Source organism: Euphorbia lathyris, chromosome 2, assembly GCF_963576675.1.
Source record: "Euphorbia lathyris chromosome 2, ddEupLath1.1, whole genome shotgun sequence".
Taxonomy (NCBI): domain Eukaryota; kingdom Viridiplantae; phylum Streptophyta; class Magnoliopsida; order Malpighiales; family Euphorbiaceae; genus Euphorbia; species Euphorbia lathyris.
The window spans coordinates 28114091-28139897 of NC_088911.1; the positions used below are offsets into that span (position 1 = coordinate 28114091).

A 25807-nucleotide genomic window follows, 5' to 3' on the forward strand; every position below is an offset into this window, starting at 1 on the left:
TCGGCTCGTTGCTGACCCATGAGATATCTATGAAAAACTTCGAGGTGAAGGAAAAATCTGAAGACAAGAAGCAGAAGTCTCTTGTCATGAAAGCTGACTCCACTGATGGGAGCTCAACAGATGATGAAGAGATGGCTATGTTCACAAGGAAGATGAAAAGGCTCTTCAGGAAGAATGACAAATATTCTAAGAAGCCATACAGAAAGTTTGATAAGTATAAAGCTGACTCCAGCGACAGCAAATACAAGAAAGACAACTCAAAGCCCATTACATGCTTTGAATGTCATCAAACTGGCCATATAAAGTCAAGCTGCCCCATGCTGAGGAAAGATAAGAAGAATGGCAAAAAGGCAATGGTGGCTACATTGAGCGACAGTGATGAGTCTTCATCAACAGAAGCTGAGGCCACCGAGTCAGCGAAGATATGCTTCATGGCTGACGAACTTGCTGAGCCATGCGTCTTTGCGCATGCTGACCCCTCCGTTGAGTCTGACGATGAGGAGCAATCAAATGAGGTAATATCACTTTCTCTGCTCAGAAACGAAATGGGTAATGCCCTGAGTGATCTCTATACACTTGTCAAAAAGTGTAATAAGAAAATTAGAGCACTCAGCAGGCGCTGTGATGAGGTTGAAGAGGTTAAGCTGAGTGACCTCAGATACCTTCTTCAGGACAACTCATCTTTGCATGATAACATGAAGATCATACATGAGTTTGTCTCTGAAGTCCAATCAATTTCGAAGAAACTGAGAAAGGACATCACAACTATCTAGAAACAATTAAAGGTTCCAAATAAAATAAACATTCCTCTGAGAACTCAGTACCAAGGTACTCATCAGAGATGGAATCCCCAGCGGAACGTCCAGTGTGAATTCTGTGGGAAGAAAGGTCACACCACAAAGGTGTGCTGGCATGCTCAGCATTGGGGTGATGACCAGTCAGTGAGACAACCTAAACAGAAGGTCAGCTGTGACTTCTGTGGAAAGAATGGCCATACTGTCCATGTATGTCGCCATAAAATAAAATATGATGCTTTACCTGTTGCACCTAACAAGCAAGGACCCAAAAAGAATTGGGTACCTAAAAGTAACTAGTTACAATGCAGGTAAGCCTGAGATGTGCCGAGAAGTCAAAGATGTGGTATATTGACAGCGCATGCTCGAGGCATATGACTGGTGATGAAACTCAGTTCATCACGTTTGAGCGTAAACGAGGAGGAAGTGTAAGTTTTGGAGACAACAAGAAGGGTAAGATAATAGGGTTAGGAACCATTGGAGGTAATCCTACTATTGAATCTGTCTCCCTAGTTAGCGGACTCAAATATAACTTACTCAGCGTAGCTCAGCTATGTGACAATGGGAGAAAAGTTATATTTGATGCTACTGGATGTAAAATATACGAGGGTGAATCAAATGAGTTAATTTTAACTGCCCCTCGCATAGATAATGTCTTTATGCTAGGCTTAGAGAAAAAGTTTTCAAAAACTGTATACTTAGTATCAAAGGAAGAAAATTCCTGGCTATGGCACATGCGACTTGGTCATGTAAGCATGGACCTCCTGGCCAAATTAGCAAGAAAGCAATTGGTTGAGGGACTGCCTGAACTTAAATTTGAAAAAGATCAATTATGCCACGCTTGCCAAGCTGGAAAACAAACCAAACAATCTTTTCACAGCAAAAATATTGTCTCAACTAAGCATCCGTTAGAGTTACTACACTTGGATCTCTTCGGTCCAGTCCAGCCGCTGAGTCTGGGTGGAAGAAGATTTTCCTTGGTCATTGTAGATGACTTCTCTCGGTACACTTGGGTCATCTTGCTGAGTAGCAAGGATGAGACCTTTGAGACATTTTCAAATTTGGTTAGAAAAATTGAAAATGATAAAGACCTAAAACTGGCTCACATCCGAAGTGATAATGGTGGAGAATTTAAAAACCAAAAGTTTGTTGAATTCTGTGAAGCCAGTGGCATTGACCATAATTTCTCTGCTCCTAGAACACCTCAACAAAATGGGGTTGTTGAACGGAAGAACAGAACTCTGGTTGAAATAGTCAGGACAATGCTGGATGAGCATAGGCTTCCAAAGTATTTTTGGGGAGAGGCTGTTAACATAGCGTGCTATATTCTTAATAGGGCTCTAGTTAGACCTATATTAAAGAAAACCCCCTATGAACTTTGGAAAGGACGAAAGCCCAATATTGGATACTTTCGTGCCTTTGGCTGTAAATGTTTTATTTTAAATACCAAAGATAGCTTAGCAAAGTTTGATTCAAAAGCTGATGAGGCTATCTTTCTAGGCTACTCAACAAACAACAAAGCATACAGAGTTTTTAATAAACGAACTCAAGTTTTAGAAGAGTCGGTACATGTTGAGTTCGACGAAACTAACCCTGCAGGTAGATACCAGCCGCTGACCGAGTATGATCCACACTCAGTAACCGCTGACCAAGAACCAGCTGCTGAGTCATTCACTAAAAGGCTGACCAAGAGTAAGAGTGAACTTAAGATTACTTTCACTGACCCATCTACTTCTGCAGAGATTATTGAAACACAGACAGCACAAGACATAAATCTACCTAAAGAGATAAGGATTCCAAGAGGGCACTCAGAGAGTGCAATCCTTGATTCTGCTGGGAATACCCTGATGACGAGGAATCAACTCAGGAAGTACCTCAGCAATGTAGCCTTCTTCTCAGTACAGGAACCTAAGAACTTCGCTGATGCTGAGAAAGATGAATTCTGGATGAGCCCAATGCAAGAGGAACTTGACCAATTCAGAAGAAACGATGTATGGGAGCTAGTGCCACATCCAAGGAGTCAGAAGACCATTGGAACAAGATGGGTCTTCCGCAACAAAATGGATGAGCAAGGAAATGTAGTCAGGAACAAAGCAAAGCTTGTAGCTCAGGGCTACAGTCAGCAAGAAGGTATTGACAGCGGTGAGATCTTTGCCCCATTGGCAAGGCTAAAAGCTATTAGGATCTTATGTGCATATGCATCTTACATGAACTTTAAATTATTCCAAATGGATGTTAAGAGTGCATTTCTTAATGGAGTTATAAACGAGGAAGTTTATGTTAATCAACCTCCAGGGTTTGAGGATCCAAAATTCCAAACCATGTTTGTAAACTCAAAAAGGCTCTGTACGGTCTCAAGCAAGCACCACGTGCTTGGTATGAGAGGTTGACCAGTTTCCTGCTGACCAGAAATTATGTCAGAGGCAAAGCTGATACAACCTTATTCATTAAGAGAAAGGGTAAAGATACCCTGCTGGCTCAAATTTATGTTGATGATATAATATTTGGTGCAACTAACGAATCAATGTGCAAGGAATTTAGCAAACAAATGTAGACTGAGTTTGAAATGTCGATGATGGGAGAACTTAACTTCTTCCTCGGGCTTCAAATAAAACAAGGAAAGAATGGAATCTTCATCAGTCAAGCTAAATATGCCAAGGAGATATTAAAGAAATATGACTTGGAAAATTGCAAGCCAATATCCACTCCTATGGGCATTGACACTGTCCTTTGTGCTGACGAGAATGGTAAGTCAGTAGACAGCAAATTGTATCGAGGTATGATAGGCTCTCTACTTTACTTAACAGCCAGTAGACCGGATATTCAGTTCTCAGTATGCTACTGTGCTAGATATCAATCTAACCCTAAGGAATCTCATTACATAGCTGTAAAAAGAATTCTTAGATACTTGCAAAGCTCAGTGAACGCAGGTTTATGGTATCCCAACACACATGGCTTTACACTCGTTGGATACACTGACGCTGACTATGGTCGAGACAAGCTAGAACGGAAAAGCACCTCTGGAGGATGTCATTTCTTAGGAAGTTGTCTTGTATCTTGGTTCAGCAAGAAGCAGGCGTCAGTAGCCCTGTCTACCACTGAAGCTGAGTACATTGCTGCTGGTCACTGTGTTGCTCAAGTCCTATGGATTAAGTAACAGCTTGAAGACTATGGTGTTCAAATAAAGACAATTGAGGTCAAATACGACAACAAAAGTGCAATTGATCTATCAAAGAACCCAATTCAACACAGCAGAATGAAGCATGTCAGCATAAGGCATCACTTCATTAGAGACCATGTACTCAAAGGTGAGATAAAACTGACCTACGTCCCAACGGATGAGCAGCTTGCGGATATCTTCACAAAGCCACTGGCTCGTGAACAGTTCAGCATACTGAGAGAAGCCATTGGTATGTTTAATCCTCTTCAGTAAATTCCTGTACTAAATGAATATGCATGCTGAGTGAATTACTATGCTGAATGATTGTCTTTGCTAAGTACTCATTGAAATTGATTAAACAGCAAATACTGAGTAAATTTGCACACTGAGTAAGTTAGTTTAAACTTAGAAATCATCCCTTTATGCAATACTGACCACTCAGAATATCAAACGCTTAGTATTCTAAACGCTGAGTGTTAGATCCGTTAGAATAAGCACGCGTATAGATACCTAGGATGACGTACGCGCCGAATGTGTCACAAATGCTAGGAACATTGTCGATTCACAATCCCAAGGCAAAACTGACACATGGATTCGATAAGATCCATTCTCCACCGCTATAAATAATGGGTAAATCCCCATTGTTTCCTCTTTACGTTTATCGAATCTCTTGGCAAAGAACTCTCTCTCTAAAAACCTTCTAAGCTTTCCCATCTTCAACTATGACTAAAGTTTCATTCAACATTTTCGGTGCCGGCCACCCTAAGCCCAGCTCCGATGAAACCTCCAGGCAAACCTCTGTACCGGAATCTACCAAGGTCACTACGCCGAGCAAAGGAAAAACTGGCCAAACCTCCTCTGGTAAGGGAAAGCCTGACAAAGTCAGGACCTATTCAAAGGTCTTCGAAAACGTCCGAGAATGGAAGGTTGAGCCCTCAAGATGGGTATCTGAAGCATTCGTACAATCCGAACAACCCTTCTGTGAGTGGATTTCACAGAATGGATGGACTGAGCTATTTTCAATTAGGGATCCCACATATCCTGACCTTGTAAAGGAGTTTTACCACAACCTCCGCGTTGCTGATGATAACCAGGACTACCTAGTAACCGTGGTGAAAGAGAAAACCATTTTCATCAACCCTCTCTACCTAGGAAATCTGCTCAAGTTAAAAACTGAGGGAGGAGATCTGGAGATCAGGACAAAACTGAGTACTTGGTCAACTTCTGTAAGCCTGAAGGCCACTCAGGAGAAGTATCCAGTTCCTCCATGGGTCAGCACCAGAAGATGGCTCATTATCTGCTGAGTTATTTTATCTATCCCAAGATTAACTGCACCACCTCAGCAACAAACTTCGAGCAATGCTTCATCTGGCATATGCTGATGTACAAGCCGATCAACATGCCAGTATTCCTCATTGCTGGCTTCCTAAGGAGTACCGGAACTCTAAGGCTAGGATCGCTCATCACCAGGATCCTCATTGATCATCAGATAGACCTGACTGATGAAGTAACAGCTAAAGGATCAGAGATCACAGTAGCTTCGCTGAGAGCGTTGAAGTTCGGTCAGCCTCTGAAGAAAGGAAAAGCTGCTGCTGCTGCTGCTGGACAAGCTAAGGAAACAGTTGTTCCATAGAAAGGGAAAAGAACTAAAGCCCCCGCTTCTCGTAAGAGGAAAGCTGTTGAGACTCCTTCACATGATACTGAGTCCCCAGATAAGAGGCAAAATCAACTGGTACTAAGGGTCAGGAGAGACCTAAGTCAGCTGAAAAAAAGGGCAGGCAAGATGAGCCTGAAACTGAGGACAGGACTAATGTTGATGTGCAGCCTCAGAAGAAGCACAAGTCTTCTACACTGACTCCCCTCGATGCTATCCCTACTGACATTGTTGTGCCTGGTGACTCTCACTACACACAGTGTTTAGGAACTGTGTCTGAGGAACAAGAAGAAGAGGTGCATCTGGATGACCAGTTTATTGCACAAGTTGAAGAAGAACTAGATGGTGATAGTTCAGAAGATGACGAAAAAGAAGAGGCCAGCGGTTGCAGCTGAGCAAGCCAATACTGTGTTGGCTGCTGAAGAAGAACAAGAACTTGACCAACACAATGTTGATCAAGTCCAAGAGAAAGCTGACCAGCTAAATATTGAGCAAGAAGAATCTTCTCCATCTCACTCAGGAGAGTCTATTCAAGCTGACATTCCTCCTCGCAGAAGAAGATTGGTTAAAGCAAGTGAAAAGACAGTCAGTGAGCCTCATGTACAACCACCAACTCTTCCTGACTTCGTTATTCAAAAGCCAACCCAGGACCCTTCTGTAGTCAAGCTAAAAAATTTCAAATGACAACCTCCTTCTACTACATCAGCATCTATAGAAAAGCAAGCCTCTGTTTCTTCTCAACAGGAACATGCCGACTTGAATGCTTCCGCTAACTCAACAAGTCAAGTTGAGCCAATTACTGTCCATCCAAGCATAGTGCTGACTCCAAACATATCTGCCCCCGTCAGCACTGACAGTATTCGGATTTCTACTTCTCCGATACACATATCTGCCGATCAATCAGTTCTACCAGAACCCCAAGTGCAGATTGGAACTACGCTACCAGTCACTGACCACGTCATTCCTCTAACTCCTCTTCCTACCGGTCATACTGATGTCACTGAAGGCTCTCAAAGTTATCTAAATGCCACTGAACGTCATCATTACTTTTCAAGCATAGCAAGCTAAGTAGGATTCCATTGCAAAGCTGGCTGAGATCCAGCTGACAACTGTTCAACACTTAAACGCTCTACAACAACAAGTTCAGACCTTGTCAGCTGAGAACACACGCTACGCCACCTCTGATGAAGTAAAGATGCTCTTTGCTCAGCTTCACACCGAGCAACTCAAAACCAATGAGCAAATGGTTTCTTATTCTCAGTGCTCAGTTGAGCAAATTGGTGAGGCTGTTCGATTGTTGAATCTGAACAAGCAAGAGATGGATACTGACGCTATGAAATAGAATGAAATGTTGTCCATCACCAGACAAACCTTCAACCATATTCGTCATAGCAATGTTCAGCGTCAGTACTTTGACACCTACTTACTCAAAACATTCCACCAAGTCATTGCTGGCCTGACCGATGCACTTACATGGATAGGCAAATCTCAAGCCTTCACAGTTAGCATGATCAGCGCTGCTGAGCTTAATATTCCCACCGAGGTCTCCGATAATGGTGTGGCTATCTTTGACGGTGTAAATGAAAGCGCTGACAGACTAAAGAGCTGTCCAACGAACTGACCAGGGCCATCTTAACCGACAGCTTTAGGATTCCTCCTCCCGATGCTGACAAAACGGGGGAGAAAGAACAAGCGAGAACACAGCATGGGTCTAGTCAGTCCCAACAGAAGAAAAAGAAATAGATATATAGGCTAGCTAAGTATAGGCTAAGTAAGTAGTTTGTATATGTAGTCTGAATGCCTATCTTTGAACTTTTGATTATAAACACTGACTACCTATATTAAATATCAATACTTGCATCTTCTGTTCAAACTCTGAGTTATGAATTATTTGTATACGATGCTGTGTATTATGTTATTTTGTATCTTCAATTAAATCAGCTATGTTTAAGGCCTATAAAATTCATTGATTGAACTAAATGCTGATAACATGTTTGACACTTGTTAAGCCCAAAATATACCTAAAATATCCTATATAAATACGTTAAATTTACATTAAAATCGTGCTAATTATATTCATTTGGAATACTTTTACGTCTTTATTTACTTCTTTGATGCAAGGTACTTAAATATTTGGTAAAATCCAAATAGGAGCGAAAACGGAGCAAAAACGGAGCTAAAATGAAGGAAAAACCTTAAAAACGTACCGAGAATGCATATCAGTCAGAAGAACGCTCAAGGAGGATGAAAAGCAGTCGAGAGACAGGGAATAATCTCTCTGTCACGACTGAGATTCTCAAAATCTCAGTCGCGACTTACGGAGGCCAACTCGGGGGAAAAACAAAGTTTTAAGCTCGCCCCTATACCCCCTGTCGCGACTGAGATTTTCAGAATCTCAGTCGCGACAACGAACCTTCCTGCACACAAAACACATGTTTAAAATCGGAAAAACGCGTCTGTTCGTTCGGATAAAAGCAACCCTTCACTAGCAGACACGACACGTCATTTACAACCCTTCACCAACTATAAATAAGTGATCCATTTCAGAAATCAAGGTTGGTTAGGTTGGAAAAGTTAGAGAAATTAGAGAATAAAGTTGTTATGTTGAGTTTCTGATTCAGAAAAGAATCAGAAAGTTAGAGTTCATTTCTGTAAGCAATCGTGCTGTACACGAATTGTATTTAGATTAGTTATAAACACAGTATTAGTTTAGTTCTCATTTTGATAGTGGACGAGACCAGTCTCTATTCCAAAGATCCAGCGAGAAGAATTGACGGCTGAAGCACATGAGGTTTGACGAGCCTACGGAGTTTGAGAGAAAGATTGACGACCCGGATCTCAAAGTTTTCATTGCAACGCTATCCAAGTTTCTACTTCTCTGTTAATTTGTGAAAATTCACATTTCATTAATGATATACCTTCTTTATTCAATATATTCTTACTGTTGTTATTTTGATATTGTTCTGACAAAATGATTTTCAAAATGATAAATTGGTGTTTTTATTAAAACGTTCTGTTCCATCTTATTCATATAAGAACTTTGTTGAACACTTAACAAATTTAGTTTTTATGGATGACATGATCGCTGATCGCGGCTTATCAGAAGTAAAACACTAGTTTGATTAAGGTAGGAATCATCTCTACGCTAGAGGGATTTCTATAGTTCAAAGTCATTTAATTGAATAAATTACTATATTGTTACATGTCCATAATCTCACAAAGTTAAAGTTGTTTACTTTGCTTTATGAAAATAAGATCTATTTTATTCTGATTACGGAAGTATCTGTTTTGTAATCAAAATTCCAAAACGGAATTGTTCTCTAAACTCGATATAATCCTTCTATCTAATCCTAATTTACCAAAACAAATTCCATCAATTAAAACGTATTTCTTTTATTAAACCTAAACACGTGATTAAACCGAATAAAATAAAGTTTTAGTTAAAAAGCGTTCCCTGTGGGTTCGATATCTTTTATTACTACAAGCGTATACCGTGCACTTGCGGAAATCGCTCAACAAGTTTTTGGCGCCGTTACCGGGGAACGCCAAATTTTTAACAAAAATTTATATTTTTCGTGTTTTATTCCGAACCTTGGTTAACAATATATTTATTTATCTTTATAGTATTTTATTTTTGAGGATGGTCACTAGGACTAAATCCTCGTTATTATTTAACGTTTGCAATTAGATGTTTGCAGAAAAAAAAATCCAAGTTTCTCAAAAGATAAACTGGAGATTTGATCATCAATATAAATTCACAGAAGGAGTCTACAGAAAAGAAATTTGGCCGGCAGATACATCAGAAGGAAAAGAAAATTTTATGAAACGGGATGTCAGACGTGACAGATATAATTTTTTCCAGAAAATTTACCTTTTCCCAAACACATTTACCTCTTTTCTATACACTAACCCTTCACCAAAACATCATTTCTCTTTGTAAACAAATTATTTCAATCCTACATTACACCCATATAATTTCTTCTTTTATTATATCATTTCCTTAAACACCTACATTTATCTCTCCAAGAAATAGCCGATCAACTTTTCTCAGACAGATATATTAGAAAGTATGAATGGGGAATACAGTCCTTGAAATTACCTTATCCGCTAGGAAGGAATTGTCAATTTTTACCATAGTTTCAACAGTTTCAGTTCATGCGCGTAGTTTTTTTTCGTGGCCAGAACCAAAAGTTCGGGCATTCAACCGGAATCAGTAGATCCTTAAATTGAGAAATAAAAAAGAAACTTCTTATTCCAGGTAAGTTAGAATGGACAGGACCATTATTTTAAATCGGTCCAGGTAATTAATTTTGTCCATAATTTTGATTCTCCTTGAGAATTCTTAAGGGTTATCACATTTTTTTTAGTTCTTTTTAGTTTTTGTATTTTGATCTTTAAATTTTTCATTTTTAGTTAAAGTTATATATTCATTTTTAGTTTAGTAATAATGGTTAGATTCGAAATAAAAAAATTTGTGATCATTTAACAATATTGAAAATATGTTATGTATCTTAAATATTTGTAATTTATGAGGAAAGTATTTTTAGATTTAAAGAAATCTCAATTGAATTAAAATCACAAATAATTTAAGTTTCTGATTGTATAGAGATTTTTAAACAAATCTCTACAGTGATTTTTATTTGAAGTTTTATAAATTTCTGAACTTACTGAGAATTTTAATTCTCAAACTGAGATTTTACAATTCTCTATCGATATTCATGACACGCATATTTTTCACTAACATGTCTTTTGTTCTATGAAAATTAATTTATTTAGTTTTCATATTTTTAATTTTTAGTTTTTCTTATCTTTTGTTCATAGTTTTTATTTTTATTTCTTTTTAATTTAATTTATTTTTATTTTAATTTTTAGGTTAATTTATTTTTATTTGTTTTTATTTTTGAATTTGTGTACAAATAAGGTTTTGTAAAATCAAATTTTAATCTAGTCATGTTTTGAAAATGATTTCATTTAAGTGTTAGAATTATTGAGAAATTAAATATGCAGAAATCTCAGTTGAGATTTGGAAATCTCAGTTGAGATTCCGAAAATCTCGATTGAGATTTTCTGTCTTTTCCAATTTGAAATAGTTGTAAGGGATTACAGCCATCTGATTTTTAAAATTTCTGTCAGTTGATTCGAAGAGGTATCACTTTTTGCATTTTTTCTTTTTAACAGACACAACATTTCAATTAAATGTCTTATATATTCCTGTGGGATCAGACTTATTCCATTTCATTTCATCTTCCTGAATTTCTTTCTCAAATTCTCAATCCTACAGACATCATTTTCTTCTCTCTCACAGATATGACTAAGTCTTTGAAAAATGTTCGAAAACACACTTCTGCTCATAGCAAGCGTGTTGACATTTCTTCACGCTATGGAGCATGGTTTCCAATCTACAATCATGATGAGGGGAAACATTATTTATAGTTTAGATATGCACAGTTTTGTGGAATGCTATATATGAGTTCCTGAACGAAGAACTCGGGATAAGCGATGACATGAATCGCTATCTGACAAACTTAGGATGGACCAAGTTTGCATCAATAAAGTTTCCTATTATTGGAAATAGGGTATTAGAGTTTCTGTCTACCATTCGGTTCGTTAATGAGAGGCGTGTTCGTCTCGGTTTTCGTTGTGAAGGGAAGATATTCACTTTTGGATATCCTAAACTTCATACATGGTTTGGTTTTCCACCACGGGACACCACTCCACATCATCCTGGCAGAGATATAACTTTTACTGATATCTGGAGAATGTTGACAGGATTTTGGAGACTCAATCCAAGTCTTGCCTACAACAAATCAATAAATTCTAAACTCCATGCTGTATTTACACAAATTTCTCTGTCATAGTTTATTTGGTCGAGTCAGAAGCAGTATTGTCCAGGTTACCGATTTATATGTGCTAGGTGATATTTTCCAAGGTAACACAGTTAATTCCTCAAAGATTTTGATGGAAGGATTAGTTGCCGCTTCCCGTTCGACGAATCGGACCATAGGGTTTGGGAATATTATATGTGAAATATCTGATACGGAACTTTTCCCATACTTGATTATGAGTTCTCGGAAAGTGAGGGAATCGTAAAATGAGTTTTTCGTGTCTGTCCACAGTTTCTTTCTCTAACAGAAAGAGAAGTTTTTGTTCATGAGCAATTAGAAAGGGATAGAATAAAACGTATTCCAATTCGTAGGGATACTGTTTAAATTTATAACGTTTGATTGTAAAAACTGTACATATGTTTGTTGTTCATGTATATAGATTTATTTTTGTTTTTGTGTACATATGTTTAATAAGTAATTAATAGGTCATTATGATTAATTAAGTGCATTAATTCTTTCATTTATTTCTTTTAATTAAGGAACAACCTTTGGTTTTCCTTCTATTTAATGTTTCGGTTTTGTTTTTGTAGTTTCAGGAATTAAAACTTAGCATTAATGTCACTTAAATACAAGAGGAGTTGAATTGATCATGTTGAAATTGTCTAAAACAGTCCAATTTTTACCCAGAAATTCCAGAATCTCAGTTGAGATTCTGAAATCTCAGTTGAGACAGCAAAGGAGCAATTTTCAGGAAAATTTCGCCCCCTTTGCAAGCTTGCTGTCGCGACTGAGATTTTGAAAATCTCAGTCGCGACTTGCGGCTGCTGTGACGGGATTTGGATGGTTTTTTGCAATTAATCCTATTCCTACTCTAATTCATTACCTATTACTCTATCCTAATCAATACCTATTACTTACACCTATTTATATCACCTATTTTTACACCAATCAACCATCTTTTCTCTTCCCCATAAATTTTTACCCTATTCATCTTCTTCTTCCCCAATTCACCACCATTATCTTTCATTCTAACTTTCATCCTTTCAAATTTTCTTCACCTATTTCACCCAAATTTCATCTATTTTCACCCTAAATTCACAAACAAAGACAATATGCCTAGACAAAAGACCGTTGCAAACAAAGCCAAGGCCACCGAGATCAATAGATTACGGGTTCAATATGACGCACCGTTCGATATCACGTCGAAAGCCGAAGGGCGCAAATATCGCCGATTCTCTAATGTCCTAATAGAGTTCGTTGACATGCCTTTTCTTGCCACCGACACGGTAAATACTCTTTCTTTTACCGAGCGTATTGATGAATTTCTTACCGTTCTTGGTTGGAAATGATTTGCTAGTATGCGTTTTCCTAGTCTTAAAACACATATTATTGAGTTTTTGGTTACTCTAACCTATGACAAGAAGAAAGGAGTTATCTCTTTTCGGAGTGATGGAGTCCGTTATGATGTTGGGTATGCGGCTATGAACCGTTGGTTTGGTTTTCCTACTTGCAATTTTTATTCAAAGCCAAAACCTTTTGATTCACACACGGTTTGGAATTCTTTAACCGGTTTAGATGTTTTTAGTCCAAAGCATACATCTAGTAAGCTAATTAAGGATGATTGTGTATTCTTCTTTCACAAGTTTTTATCATTCTCCTTATTTGGTCGGGTTGAAAGTTCAAAAGTGCAAGTTCGTGATTTGGTTGTGTTTGATGCTATTTTTAAGGGTTTGACAATTGATAGTATTGAGATGATATTTACTAATTTAGTTCGAGCTTCCAAGTCCCACAATAAGCAAGTGCCTATGGGTAATTTAATTACCGGCATTGTTTTGGGCGCTCGAGGTGAATTAGCGGATTATCAAAATATGTCTCATGTTGGTTTACCTTCATTGGATCTCACGGCACTTCAAAGGGCCAATTTATTGAAGAAAATGGGACCACCCGCCTTTATCTCTTATGCGGATCGCACAAGACGTGTTTTTGCTACCATGGGTAGTGAAGCCTCGGGTTCACAAGGTTTAGGTGCCCAAGATGATGATGAGGAGGATGAAGAGGAATTTGATGAAGAAGAAGAGGAGGAGGAGAATGTTGATGTTAATGCCACCGAGCAAGCAAATGTGGAACCGAATGAAGAAGAACAAGTTGGTTGGCAACGTGTTTTGACACAAATGAACGAGCATAACCGTCACATGAATTTGCGGTTAGATGAAGTCGTTGCCAATAATGCCGAAATGAGTTCAAGGATCACTACATTGAGTCGTGAGCACAAGTCTACTCATCGCCGGATGCTCTCTTTCTTCCGACGCCAAGGAGTTGAGACTACGCCTTCTCCACCACCATCACCTTGATAGGTTTTATCTTTTCTCTCTTTAACTCATTTTCGTTATTATTATTATGTTTTATTCGGTTTGGTACAATATTTTTAATTATGTTTGGTACAATTATTTTTATTATTTTGTTTGAATGTTATCGTATTATTTTCAATTCTAATTCGTATGGTTTATTTCGTACTATTTTTCGTGTTTTATCGCTTTTTGCACCAATGAGGACATGGTCCAAATTAAGTGTGGGAGGAGGTATTTCATATCCATTTTATTTTTTAAGTACGAATGAATGCAATGAATGAGAATGAATGATATTTATTTTAAGTATACATGCATATTGTTATTTAATTTTAAGTAAAATATAATGTGCAACATTTTTCCAAATCAATTGCAACATTTTTATAATAAATGCAACACTTTTCAAAAATAATAGCTATTTTTCATAAACATATATATTTTTTAAAATATATATATTTCATATGTTTCAAATAAATTCTACTTTCAAAATAATGTTAAGCATATTTTAAGGTTATCATTATTGGTAGAAATAATATTTCTATACGGGCTATATTTTTACAAATATTTTTACAAATCTCCGATACGATTTTATAAAAAACGTCTCGAGTGAATGTATATAAGTAAAATTTCTTTAGTTTCAAATCTCTACTTTATATCATGAATTCATGATAAATATAAATCTTATTTTCAATTTTCAATTAGGTTTATAGGCATAAATCGAACTAACTACTTTAGCTTTTTAGCTCGATATGATTTTTGGTCTTACATTAAAAACCAATTGAAGTTTTTAAGGAAACTTTAGCCATAATACATGTTGAATTTCAAGTCAATATAGGATGAATGTGCTATTTTTCTTTCCCAATTTTATTTTCATATTAATCAAGTAGTCGTATTCTTAACTTTTGGCCACGATTGAGACCAACCTTATCACAATCGAGGTATGAAAGGGAAGAACATTAAGTACCGTTTACTTTTGGCCACGATTGCGACCACCCTTATCACAGTCGATGTATGAAAGGAACGTTAAAAAATTAAAGCAAAATTAAACGTGTTTAAAGTTTTAAGTAACGATTGCGTCCACCCATGGCATGGTTGGTACCTCTTAAACGAATACGAAATTAAATGCGTATAAAGTTACGATCGAGACCACCCTTATCTCGGGCGTAACTAAGCAAATATATTAAACCTAAGTCCTTAATAAATCCATATTTGTAATAGTTTAGGTTTGGGAAAGGAAATTTTGTGCTTAGAAATGCCTTGAGACGAAAGATTCGAAAACATGCGTGCTTACACCGTCCCGAATACTTCAATATAAAAATTGAAATACAAGACGAGTAATATATCTCTTTTAAACAAGCTAGTTTGATACTTTGCGTATAAATTTACCATGAAAAGTTTATCTTTCGGTTTAACTAATTTAAAGAGGAATATATGGATATATATCTTCTATTTATAAAGAGGTTGAGTAAAGAATAAATTCAGTGAAATTTTGCTCGGGACTAGCAAAAGCTTAAGTGTGGGAGTTTGTCAAGCCCAAAATATACCTAAAATATCCTATATAAATACGTTAAATTTACATTAAAATCGTGCTAATTATATTCATTTGGAATACTTTTACATCTTTATTTACTTCTTTGATGCAAGGTACTTAAATATTTGGTAAAATCCAAATAGGAGCAAAAACGGAGCTAAAATGAAGGAAAAACCTTAAAAACGTACCGAGAATGCATATCAGTCAGAAGAACGCTCAAGGAGGACGAAAAGCAGTCGAGAGACAGGGAATAATCTCTCTGTCGCGACTGAGATTCTCAAAATCTCAATCGCGACTTACGGAGCCAACTCGGGGGAAAAACGAAGCTTCAAGCTCGCCCCTATACCCCCTATCGCGACTGAGATTTTCAGAATCTCAGTCGCGACAGCGAACCTTCCTGCACACAAAACACATGTTTAAAATCGGAAAAACGCGTCTGTTCGTTCGGATAAAAGCAACCCTTCACCAGCAGACACGACCCGTCATTTACAACCCTTCACCAATTATAAATAAGTGATCCATTTCAGAAATCAAGGTTGGTTAGGTTGGAAAAGTTAGAGAAATTAGAGAAGAAAGTTGTTATGTTGAGTTTCTGATTCAGAAAAGAATCAGAAAGTTAGAGTTCATTTCTGTAAGCAATCGTGCTGTACACGAATTGTATTTAGATTAGTTATAAACACAGTATTAGTTTAGTTTTCATTTTGATAGTGGACGAGACCAGTCTCTATTCCAAAGATCCAGCGAGAAGAATTGACGGCTGAAGCGCATGAGGTTTGACGAGCCTACGGAGTTTGAGAGAAAGATTGACGACCCGGATCTCAAAGTTTTCGTTGCAATCCTATCCAAGTTTCTACTTCTCTGTTAACTTGTGAAAATTCACATTTCATTAATGATATACCTTCTTTATTCAATATATTCTTACTGTTGTTATTTTGATATTGTTCTGACAAAATGATTTTCAAAATGATAAATTGGTGTTTTTATTAAAACGTTCTGTTCCATCTTATTCATATAAGAACTTTGTTGAACACTTAACAAATTTAGTTTTTATGGATGACATGATCGCTGATCGCGGCTTATCAGAAGTAAAACACTAGTTTGATTAAGGTAGGAATCATCTCTACGCTAGAGGGATTTCTATAGTTCAAAGCCATTTAATTGAATAAATTACTATATTGTTACATGTCCATAATCTCACAAAGTTAAAGTTGTTTACTTTGCTTTATGAAAATAAGATTTATTTTATTCCGATTACGGAAGTATCTGTTTTGTAATCAAAATTCCAAAACGGAATTGTTCTCTAAACTCGATATAATCCTTCTATCTAATCCTAATTTACCAAAACAAATTCCATCAATTAAAACGTATTTCTTTTATTAAACCTAAACACGTGATTAAACCGAATAAAATAAAGTTTTAGTTAAAAAGTGTTCCCTGTGGGTTCGATATCTTTTATTACTACAAGCGTATACTGTGCACTTGCGGAAATCACTCAACAACACTTACCTATATGTTTATAAAACTCATTGAACAAAAAATTACTCAGCGCCCTCTGAATGATAAAACCTTCCGCTTAAACACTGAGTAAAATAGAATATGTTCCATGAGCTGACCTATATCTGAAAAACTGACCTTAGACTTACTCGATTAAACCTTTAAATATTTAGAGTAAAACTAAGTCAGCAGCTCAACTCTTACGGGGGAGTTTGCTAAGTTATAATAGGTCAACTATCATGGGGGAGCTCAATACTGAGTTCCTCGCTGAATAGTTTTGCCAACATCAAAATAGGGGAGTTTGTTGAAACACCTTTCCACATAATTTTGATTTGACAAAATTGTTTAAGTATAATTATGAACATATTCTAAACACACTAAGTTTAAATGCTTTGATTTATTCTACTAATGTGTTTGTTCAATGTTGAGTTAAAATTGTTTATAAGACATAAGGATTAAAAGGCCCAAGCCCAATACGAAAGTCAAAGCCCAAGTCAAACAACTCAATACAACTCGGCCCGCGTTTATCAAAACGATGTCGCTGTGTGCAAAACGCAACTCAGCATGAGAAGGATCTAGAAGACCTTCAGGGAACAACTTCGGAACGAAGCTGCTGAGTTGATTTGACAAAGCGTACAAGACAGCAGCTGGCTAAGGAAAACTTCCAAACAAAGTATTTCCACTTTGGGTAAAGTTCAGACGACACAGTATGCTGTCTAGTTGACTTTACCATAAAAGGAGAGACATTCTGCTGAGCTGACCAAAATCTGACTGAGGACAGAAGATACACAAATCTGATTGGCCGAGAGCTCTGAGCAAGTCAGGATGACAACGACAGGAAGCCGTTTCCCTCCAACGGTTATTTCGAAATTCGAAATGACCAATGCCTCAAGACGTCTCTATAAATAGTTCCATCAGAAGCTTCATTCAACACAGAACTTGATCAAGCCATTACGCTGACCAAATTTCTACGCAAGTTCTGCAAGCAAGAAGCAAAGCAATCTTACACTACATTTCATATATTTGTGTAAAAGTCTAGAGTGATTATTCAATCATCTAAGGTGTCTTAGCAATCATTGTTTAGGACAAACACTTATCATTTCTAGAGATTAGAAATGAGAGGCTGAGTACTCGGTTATAGTACTCAGCGAGAGATTAGGATTGAGTAGAGGTATAGAGGAAGGTACTCTTGTTATACTCAGTTGCTAAGATTGTAAAAGGTTTGAGGCTCTACCTTTAAAGAGCTCAGTAGAGGATTCGAAATCTCGGAACTTGTTCCGGGGACAGGACGTAGGCTTAGAAGAAGCCGAACCTGGATAAATCTGCTGAGTAACGTATTTCTTAACTTAAACTCCTTATATATATTGCTTGCTTAAATAACCAAAAACTGACCAAGTAAAGAGGTCAAGCTGAGTTGTGCGCATCGAACATCTGAGCTCAGGAATAGACTTTAAGTGCTATCTCCTGACTCAAGTCAAGAAACTGACCTAGTCACCAGTTGCCTAAGCCAGTATCTTACTGATCACTCAGCGCCGCTGTTAAATCCTTTTCTCTTTAGAAAAGAATTCTGCCCTAAGGTTTAAAAAGTTTAAATAGTTCCTAACCCCCCCTTGGAACTATACTTGCAACGTTATAAGGGACCAACAATTCTGGATGTGGTAGTTTACATGAAGAACTATAAGTGTTACTCTACCTGAAGAATCAAAGGTCGACTTTGATTGGCAAATAATCTCCATAACTAGACCATGGATGTAGTAAAATATTTGTCTAAGTGTATTAAAAATATGTTTATTATTGTAGATGATGTTAGTTATCAGCCACTATCAAATGTATTGTTTTGCCTTTCCGTATCATTAGTTTTTTTGTATACTCTTACAGTTCTTGGTAATCATGGGATATTGTTCTTTGATTTATAGGATAAAATATAGTTTTATATACAACTAACAAGGGGATCATAACATTTTTAATTTTAATTTAATTCCCAAATTAGATGCATATCTTGCATTATTCTACATATAGGTTTGAAGCCTATGAAAACCTTTTTAGTATAAATATATATCCTTTTTAGTATAAACATATATATTGAATTTTCATATGCTTTAGTTTTTGTCATTTGGAACTGTATTGCAACTGGGCATTTTGGTGTCTCAATCATTAAAATTATTGAGATCGATCAATCCGTCTCCAACTTTCATTTGATTTAGCATAATGTAATATAGTTCTACAATCCTAATATAATTACAGAGATGCCAAAAATCAAACAAAACATTGCAATGAAATGAAATGAAATTGAGAACGCGAGTTATTAGATTGAGTACATTGAGAGTCTTAATTAAACTTACTACTAAATATGTTGCACGTGAAAAATATTTGTTATTCTAATTCCATTTTGGCCTAATACACAAATAACTCCCTAAACTTGTCCAAATGTTGCAACTGCCCCCCTCAACTTTCAATTGTAACAACTTACCCCTTAAACTTGTCCAATTGTAAAACATAACCCCAAATTAGAAATTTGTTTACCCCGTACTTGAAGCAACCGTAAAAACGTTTCTCCGGATTCGTATCACGCTAAAAATTGTTTTAATCTTTACCATATGATTTTAGCAAGTTTAGATCTAACGGTGACTGACCAAATTCACTTAATCACTCACTGATCAAGTGAAAATCACTGTTTATTTTATATGAAATAGTTTATGAGAAGAGAGGTAAAATAACAATTTTATGCTTCAACTTTTTTCTTATGATCAGTTTTTACCTCTGAAGAAATTTAAAGGTTTAAGACTGTATGAGACACTACTGAAGAGTCAAAAGATTTTGACCATTGAAATATAGTGGCTTATTCGGTCTGATTTGAAGATGAGAAGACTAAAATTGAACCTTAATTTGTAGGGTAGGAGGTCAGAATGTGATAATAGTTAAAGCTAACAATAGGTGTGTCATTTTAGATGTGATAGGTTATTTTAAAAGTTGAGGGTATCAATAAGCAAAACTTGTCAAGTTTAATGTAAATATGCATTATACATAAAAGAAAATCACACAAATAAATAAACTATAGGGTATCCAATTTATTAGTTTATAGTTTATTATATTAGAAGGGATGACAACGGGTAGGTAATCGTGGGTAGTGTCAACCCCTAACTCTTATCTGTTTATTTTTTAATTATCCATACCCGTCCCATTACCCCTAACGGGTATACTTTTTGCATCTCATATCCGTCCCATATTAGTGAATTCACACATGTATTTTGAAGTTTAAAGTTTTGTTTTACTAAATTCTTAGTTCATGAGTCGGATTGAGTCCAACAGGCTCTTGCTTTAAAATACTCAACTTAAACCTAACCAATCTAAATAAACACATCTGAAAAATATATATATTCTTTATAATAAAAATATAAAAGAAATACTTTAAAATAATATTTAATAATTAATATTAGTAGACCGGACCGTTCTATTTCTATAAATTCCCTGCACAACCTAAAAATGGTTATTAGATTTGGTAGATATAGGTCAAGGCGGGTTCAATGTAAATTTTCTTTGTCCAAGTGCAGGCCATTAGACGCGAGTCTGGTTAAGTATTCGGGATATGTTAACATGTCTAATTTCTATTAGACATGTTCTTGGGCAAACTCAGCTCTAGCCCAACAGATTTCAGCTTTAAAATGTTTATCTTAAACCTAGCCGTTGTTAATTTAGGTGGGTTTGGATCGGTTGAGTTGGGACTTTAAAAATCAAATCTCAAACCCAATTCAAATAAATCCACCTATATTTGTATGACTTGCAAGCCTGATTGGCAGCCTTTGGTGCCTGAGCTATGTTGGATCTAATATAACTTTTCTTTGTCTAAGCCGAAGCCATTGAACACGGACTGTATGGTACCCGAATTTGTGAACATGTCTAGTTTCTCTAACAAAAATTTGTAAGAAAAATGAACAGGAAGAACATCCATCAGCTCTGGAATCATTTGAAGGAATGATGAAGCAGGCAGAAGGGAAAAAGATAGTTGTTTTTTTGGATTATGATGGAACTCTTTCCCCAATTGTTGATGACCCTGATCAAGCTTTCATGTCTCCTAAGGTTTATTTTTTATTAATCTTCATATATATTTATATTAAATTAAAGGAGTATATATGTTTTTCATTAATTATAAATTAATTAATTTATGCAGATGCGTTCAGCTGTTCAACAAGTTGCTTCTCTCTTCCCCACTGCTATTGTTAGTGGAAGGTCTCGTGATAAGGTTAATAAACCTCTCCGTAATATTTGTTTTTTAAGGTTGTGGCACAGAAGTGATGTAAATAAGAGCGAAAATTAAATATTAGTATATTTTAGAGTGATGTTTGAATTTGGACAACTTTTACCATTGCTATCTTTGGTAATGCTTTTAAATGCTTTGTTTATCATGCACGTATTATAATGGACTATTTTCGTCAATTACTATACCTCGAGTTTAAAATCAACTTAAGAAAATCTAGTTAATTAATAAATGAATTAATTGGACTGTTTTTTATTTTTAAAAATTCTGATTTCATCAGGTGAAAGCATTTGTGCAACTTCATAATGTAACCTATGCTGGAAGTCATGGAATGGACATCTCGACCACGACACCTTCTTTTAGTAGTCAGGTATTCGTGTTTTCTTTGGATCATTACGTGTGTGATGTCTCTTGCACAAGATCATCCTGATTCCGTTCTAAACTACTTGAAAATGATTCAATAATGTTTTAGACAAATTAATGATGATTTTGTATTTTTAATTAGGAAAAGGAAGTTATTTACTTTCAATCAGCAAAAGATTTTTTGCCTACAATTCAAGAGGTAATTATAAACATCTCTATAATATATATTTGATTATTTTTTAGGTCTCACACTAATATTAATTTTTGAAACATTATTCATTATTTTTAAATGGAAGATACTCAAAATTTTGGAAGAAAAAACAAAGGTCATCAAAGGTTCCCTCATTGAAGACAATACTTTCTGCATTTCTGTGCATTACAGACGTGTAAATCCTGAGGTAATTAAGCTAATTACAGTAATTAAATTAATTAATTAATTAACCCAACCAAAAATATGATATATGTTTATTTATGAAAATTGCAGGAAGTTGATACACTTAAGGAGATTGTGAAATCAATCATGGACGCTTATCCTGCATTTCGCATAAGTGGAGGCAGGAAGGTACTGTTTAATATGATTTTCATTTTCTGTAAAAAATTTCAAACATTAATTGTGTTTTGTCTGATCAGGTTATTGAGATACGACCTCGTATTGATTGGGACAAGGGTCGTGCTTTGCAATACCTGATTCAGAATCTTGGTTTTGGTGACACTAATGATTTGCTCCCTCTATATATTGGAGATGACAAAACTGATGAAGATGCTTTTGAGGTAAACGAGAAAATGATGACCAACTTTAAGATTTAATACCTGATTGCTTAATGATTCAAGAAGGATGATGTTATTATATGTTTTTTTTGAGCATATGATGTTATTATATATTAGTCTTAAATTCGAACTTTAGAAATTTAAATGTTTCTTTAATGCATAATCATTATTTATTGGGATAAGGTACTAAAATATGCCTAAGGTTTTTGGAAAGTACCAATTTAGGCTCAACGTTCAAAATAGCATCAATATAGGCTCAACGTTTACAATATAATATCAATTTAGGCTTAACGTTTATAATATAGCATCAATTTAGGCCTCACGTATAAAATAGTACCAATATAGACTTAACGTTTACAAAATAATACGAATTTAAACTTAACGTTTACAAACTATATACAATTTAAGCTAAACGTCACAATTAAATTAACCATATTATATTATATTCCAATTAACTTTATATGTTATCTTTTTATTTAGTTCTATTTTCTTATTTATCTTGTTTGATAAAGCACTTAATTGCTTAAATTAAAATGTTAAACACTTATTTAATTTAAGTGCATTTGATAACGGTTGTTTTTCCACCACTTAAATTAGTTAATTAAGTTAAAAACCACTTATTTTGATAAGTCAAAATATTTAACTTATCATTTTAAGTTAAACATTATCAACTCATACTTTTTAAAAAATTAAATCATTCAATATTTTCAGCACTTAAAATTCAGTACTTATTTCTTCAGCACTTAATTTTCAGTTTTATCAAACAACACCTATCTTACATTTGTTTTTCATCAACCATTGCATGACTCATAAATTTCATGGCTCATGTAAAATAATATTGATACATGTCAGTGTTCTAAAATTAGGAGTCATGGAATGGTTGATGAAAAACAAATATAAGATTTTAATGGGCAAGAATACTAATTAATTGTATTATAATAAATAAGAAAATAAAACTAAATAAAAAGATAACATATAAAGTTAATAGGAAAATAATATAATATGGTTAATTTAATTGTGACGTTTAGCTTAACTTGGATATATTTTGTAAACGTCAAGCTTAAATTCGTATTATTTTGTAAACGTTAAGCCTATATTGGTGTTATTTTATACGTGAGGCCTAAATTGATGTTATATTGTAAACGTTAAGCCTAAATTGATATTATATTGTAAATGTTAGGCCTATATTGGTGCTATTTTGAATCCACTGCTTTAAAACGTATTTTTATATGCAGTAGAAATTTCGTTAGTTGAAATTTCGTCCTTACAGTGATATCTATAACCTGGTGCTTATGTTCTTTAGTTGAAATTTTGTCCTTACAGTGATATCGTTTTTGTTCTTGAATTAAAAAACCGAAACAAAGAAAGTAAATCTATTGTAACTAAACAATCAAGATTGAAATGACGCCTTTGTTTCTTTACAATAACCCTCTACGGTTTACAATCATGTGTCTGTTAGTTCCTTCAAAATTAGATGAAACTTCAATTCCATTCTAAAAAAAAATCTCTCATCTTCTCATCTCTTCTCATCGTTTGTATTTTTTTCTATTTGGCATTGTTGTCGGTTATGTGAATATCTATTAAAATATTTTTCTCGATTTAAAAACACTTTATAAAATTTGATTAGTAAAAATAACACCCCCTTCTCAGAAAATTTCTGGTAGAACCCCTCAAGACCGGATTGATACATTGAAACTTTTTCATACATTTATTAGAAATATATAATAATTCTTTTATTTTACTTTTACAGATGATCACAGAAATTGGTCAAGGATATCCCATAATTGTTTCTTCTATAGCAAAGGAGACAAAAGCGACCTATTCTTTGCGTGATACAAATGAAGTGAATGACTTTCTCGACCAGCTTGTGAATTGGAAAAAAACTTCTTCACATTAAATTTAAATCTTATGATAATTAAAAAAGGGGGATTAATTTTGTTATATAGAGTATAGTTAAGTTGCTAAATTTTATGGATGCAAATTAACTATATAAAATACCCCTAAAAGTTATTACTAGAAAGAAGTTTAGAAAAACATGGAGAGCAGAGACAAAGATTGAAATAGGTTTATATTTATGATTTTAATCATATGGAACCTTAATTATTAGTATTTCCCATTTGAATTTCATATATATTGGTTATCAATTTAAATTTTCGATTTTCATTTTATGTGTTTAATATTTTATTATCTTTGGGTCGGATTTATTTGGGCTTTTCTCCAAAATATTATGGGAAATTTACACAGAAATTCATATTTGAAAAATTAATTACAACAATGTCGAGTAATGATTTTGAACTATGTCAAACTAGTAAAATCATCATTTTTAATATATTTTAAAGATTAGAATTTATAAATTAGGTGTCTAGGATATATTTTATAGGATTTAGGATTTATGAATTGAGGTTTAGAATTTTTAAATTATAGTATAAAATCATAATAAATAGAAAATAATGACATATTAAGAATTAAGTTTGGTGATATGACTTAATTGTAATTTTATACTTAATTATGATATTCATGTATTTCACCCAAATATTATCCTAGCCAGCCCAATTCACCTGCCAAAGACTTTTGCAGGCTTCAATTTTGAAAGCATTAAAAATTGGGCTTTTTAGAAAGTATTACAAATTGGGCTTTTTACACCAATAGTCATATATTAGATTTATTTTACATTATTATTTTTTTTTTACATTTAATGTTGGTATTTTATTTGCTTTTATCAATTACTTATTTTCTAATAATAAGAATATAAAAAAACAATTCTTTCTATTCTTTTGTCATACAAATTGGTTACACTATATTTTTAATAACTGTTTTTTTTTGCAGAGAATAACTGTTTTTATTAGTTGAATTATTAATTAATTAATCCCGAACTCTTAGGGACTCATTATCTTCGTTGTATTTTTTTTCTTCTCTTGTGTGATTTTTCACTTCAAAGTCAAGATGTGATTTTAAAATTCTGTACAATTCAAATCAAAACATTGTAAAATTTCATGTACTTTCAAGAAATTTAAGAAATTCATGCATTTTGATGAAATTTAAGAAATTCATGCATTTTGATGGATAAATTATTCTTTATATGAAACGTCAACACGCAATTTGTTTAGAATTTGTCATAAGGTCGGCATTTTATTTAGAAATTGAAAGTGAAAATTTTGCTAAACATAAGATTTTTCTGAAACTGCAATCATCATCACCATGAATGATTTTCTTTATTGTCATAAGGCTCTAGAAGAACCAACCGATTATTTTGGACCAGAGTTGAAAACGAAAATTAGTGAAACCAAGATAAAGTATATGTGATTTTGCTCCTCGTTTAGGGTGTGAAAAATCACATATAAAAACAGAGAGTTTTTGATTGAAAATTCAATTAAAAAGGTAGTTTTCCAAATTGCGGATAGTGAATTTCTGCAAAGCATTTTCTTAGAAAACCAACAATTACACGGTTAGTGGTATTTACAGTTTTCATTTGCAAGTTTGTGACATTTATCTAAATTTATTTCAAAACCCACTTGAGTGGTAAATAATTCACTTAAATATAAATATTGTGTAACTTACCCAAAATTATATTTGAGTATAAAATTACAACTAAATCATACTATCAAAATTAATTCAAAA

General features: G+C 34.6%; 1 protein-coding gene across 1 annotated transcript; it reads left to right on the forward strand.

Moving 5' to 3' along the window:
- The first annotated feature begins 5968 nt into the window (after positions 1–5968).
- LOC136216784 (probable trehalose-phosphate phosphatase C) lies at positions 5969–24086 on the forward strand. Its single transcript, XM_066003344.1, has 9 exons — positions 5969–6265; positions 20740–20880; positions 20972–21043; positions 21339–21428; positions 21564–21620; positions 21718–21819; positions 21906–21983; positions 22052–22192; positions 23940–24086. The coding sequence occupies exons 1-9, from the start codon at positions 5969–5971 to the stop codon at positions 24084–24086; spliced, it is 1125 nt and encodes a 374-aa protein (XP_065859416.1).
- Positions 24087–25807: the final 1721 nt, after the last annotated feature.

What these genes read in the sequence shown, in the direction of transcription:
- LOC136216784 (XM_066003344.1), top strand. Translation starts at nt 5,969, where the DNA reads ATGACGAAAAAGAAGAGGCCAGCGGTTGCAGCTGAGCAAGCCAATACT. An exon ending in AAGCTTTCATGTCTCCTAAG is followed by an intron (nt 20,881 to 20,971) that starts GTTTATTTTTTA and finishes TAATTTATGCAG; the next exon opens with ATGCGTTCAGCTGTTCAACA. An exon ending in CACCTTCTTTTAGTAGTCAG is followed by an intron (nt 21,429 to 21,563) that starts GTATTCGTGTTT and finishes ATTTTTAATTAG; the next exon opens with GAAAAGGAAGTTATTTACTT.